At 42.5% G+C, this 2684-nt stretch overlaps 1 protein-coding gene across 1 annotated transcript; it reads left to right on the forward strand.

Moving 5' to 3' along the window:
* Nucleotides 1-398: 398 nt before the first annotated feature.
* On the forward strand, nt 399-1661 carry LOC109862001. Its single transcript, XM_020441882.1, has one exon. It carries the CDS (start codon nt 399-401, stop codon nt 1659-1661), a length of 1263 nt encoding a protein of 420 aa, XP_020297471.1.
* Nucleotides 1662-2684: the final 1023 nt, after the last annotated feature.

Raw genomic sequence — 2684 nt, forward strand, 5'->3', positions numbered from 1 at the left:
TCTCTCTCTCTCTCTCTCTCTCTCTCTCTCTCTCTCTCTCTCTCTCTCTCTCTTTGGACGGTGAGTAGAATACAGACGTGTATTGTGTCGCTCTGCATTTTAGAACCGATTTCTGCTGTTTTCTGCCCTTCGGGGCCTTTTCTTTCTAGTTATAGTTGTGCCTTGCTCACTTTCTGGCATATCTTCATTGGCTTTCTGTTTGTGTGCTACCTGGTAACTGCATTTTTCCTTCTTCTACTTGACGGCTACATTTTCGTCATCGCAAACTCAGACATTATCAGCCGTGTACGTGTGTGTGGTTGTGAGCGCGTGATTGGAGGATTCTGTGGACCGTTGGATTTGATTGTGGAAGGAATTGGGAGCCTCGACGGGTAAAACAGCTTTCTACCATATTGACCATGGGCGACGAGGATGGTGAAGATTCTTCTGGCTTATGTCGGGATGGTAGCAAAATGACTAGAACTTCTAGTAGGTCAAATATGATTGACAAATCGCCACCTGGCATTATTATGTCAGTCTCTAAAATTAATGCACTTAGGGCCTCAATTAGTAAGCATGAGGAAACTTTCACCAGACTTATGCTATCGAGTAAAGACACTATTGAGAGAAAGGCGCAGATAGAGTCTGCATTTAGAGTGTGTAAGGAGGCTTTCTTAGACGTATCATCTGTCTTGGCCCATTTATTAGAGGAAAAATCTTCTGAAAAATCCGTGATTAGGGAAGTTAGGAGAGTTGTCATGGATGCGCTCAGAGAGGATAGACAGCAGGATGCATCGCGGGTGCAGATTGCAGCGGAGGGAGCAGGCGCGTCTGTCGCTGGTGGGTCTGTCTCGTATGCATCGGCAGTTGGCTCTAAGCCTAAACCCAAGGTACATGTTTCGCGTGGTCCGACTGTTGAAGTTCGGGCTTCCACTTCTTTTTTGGTTGTGCCGCAAGAGAACAAAGCAAATGACTTTCCAACATCGCAAGCAACGAAGGACGCACTATGTCGTGTCTTCAAGCCTTCCGACTGCGAGCTAAGGATCAACAACGTCTCATTTGTGCGCAAGAACTGCATCAGAATAAATGCGATTTCTCCTGATCTAGAAAGATTGAAGAGACATCAAGGATTGGCAGAAGCTGGATTAAAGATTGTCGAGAACACTAAGACGAACCCAAGATTAATCGTATATGGCATTCCGACTGATATGTCCTCAGAAGAGATTGCTAAGGAGATATCTGCGCAAAATTTACAGGGACTGAATAAAACTGCGGATGTATTGAAGGTTGTCTATATATATCCTGCCAAAGACAACAAGCGCGCGACTAGCTGCGTGCTGGAGGTTTCTCCAGAAGTGCGAAATTTATTTATGGCTCGCAATCGGATCTATTTGCGCTTTAACGCCTGTAAGTTTGCAGATCATGTTCGAGTGCTGCAATGTTACAAATGTCTTGCTTTTGGACATCTGGCTAAAACATGCAAGTCTGCTCCATTATGTGGACACTGTGGAGAAGCGCACGAAATGAAGAATTGTACTAAGCGAGAGCTGGCCCCCAGATGTGGTAACTGCCTACGACTTAACAATATGAATGATTTGGCACATGAGGCAACGGATGCAAAAAAATGTCCCATTTTGAATAAAAAGATAACGGCTCGTATCGCAAATATCAATTATGGATAGTGGAACTACACGTTTGAGAGATCTGCAGATTTGCCATGTTAATTGCCAATCATTGCTGGCTCATTTCGATGAATTCAAACATTTTTTCTGTAACTCAAACTATCATGTAATCTGTCTCTCAGAAACTTGGCTTAAGCCTTCTATTCCAGATTGCATGATAAATCTACATGACTTCACATTATATCGGCATGACAGAATAGGTAGAGGTGGAGGTGGAGTTGCCTTCTACATTCGCAACACAATTGGTGCTGTCATCCTGAAGACGTCGGAAGAATTTTATTGCAACAAGCCTGAATTCATTGTGGCGGAAATTACTATCAAAAATGCGGCCAAGCTTCTGTTGGCTACAGTTTATAGACCACCTAACTGTGGTTTTCTTAATGAATTTGAAAATATTTTCCTGGATTTGCAAGCTAACTATAGACACTCAGTCATTTTTGGTGATTTCAATTCCGACATGTCTGTCGTCAGCTACGATAGTAATCAGTTACTATTGTTTATAGAGTCATCTGGTCAGTATTTAATCCCTTATCAAAATACGCATCATCTAAGGAATTCAAGCTCTTTTCTGGATCTATGTATCGTAGACGAGCAGGAAAAGATTTCGAGATTTGGGCAGCAAGGTGTGCCTTTTCTATCAGCACATGACTTGATCTATATACACTACAAAATCAGAGTAGAACGTGGAGGTTGTAGAGAAATCTTTTGTCGAGACTTCAGAAACTTCGAAGAATCTGACTTTCTTTCGGATCTACGAGCTAAGGACTGGGAGCATCTTATAAACTCTACATCTGTGGACGAAAAAGTTGATATGTTAAATAATTATGTTTTACAATGCTTGGACGATCACGCTCCTATACAACGTAGGATCTTCAAGAATTTCCCTGCTCCCTGGCTGACAGCTGATATCAAAACTGCAATGAAGAACAGAGATAGAGCTCGAAGAAGATGGCGGAGAACGCGGAACGTTGATCAATATGCTGGCTACAAAAGACTAAGAAATAATGTTCAGAACTTAGTTCG

Source organism: Pseudomyrmex gracilis, unplaced genomic scaffold (genome assembly GCF_002006095.1).
Source record: "Pseudomyrmex gracilis isolate BER0280 unplaced genomic scaffold, ASM200609v1 scaffold_1249, whole genome shotgun sequence".
Lineage (NCBI taxonomy): Eukaryota > Metazoa > Arthropoda > Insecta > Hymenoptera > Formicidae > Pseudomyrmex > Pseudomyrmex gracilis.

Bases quoted from the DNA above. Each gene is read 5' to 3' on its own strand.
- LOC109862001 (XM_020441882.1), top strand. From the start codon at position 399: ATGGGCGACGAGGATGGTGAAGATTCTTCTGGCTTATGTCGGGATGGT.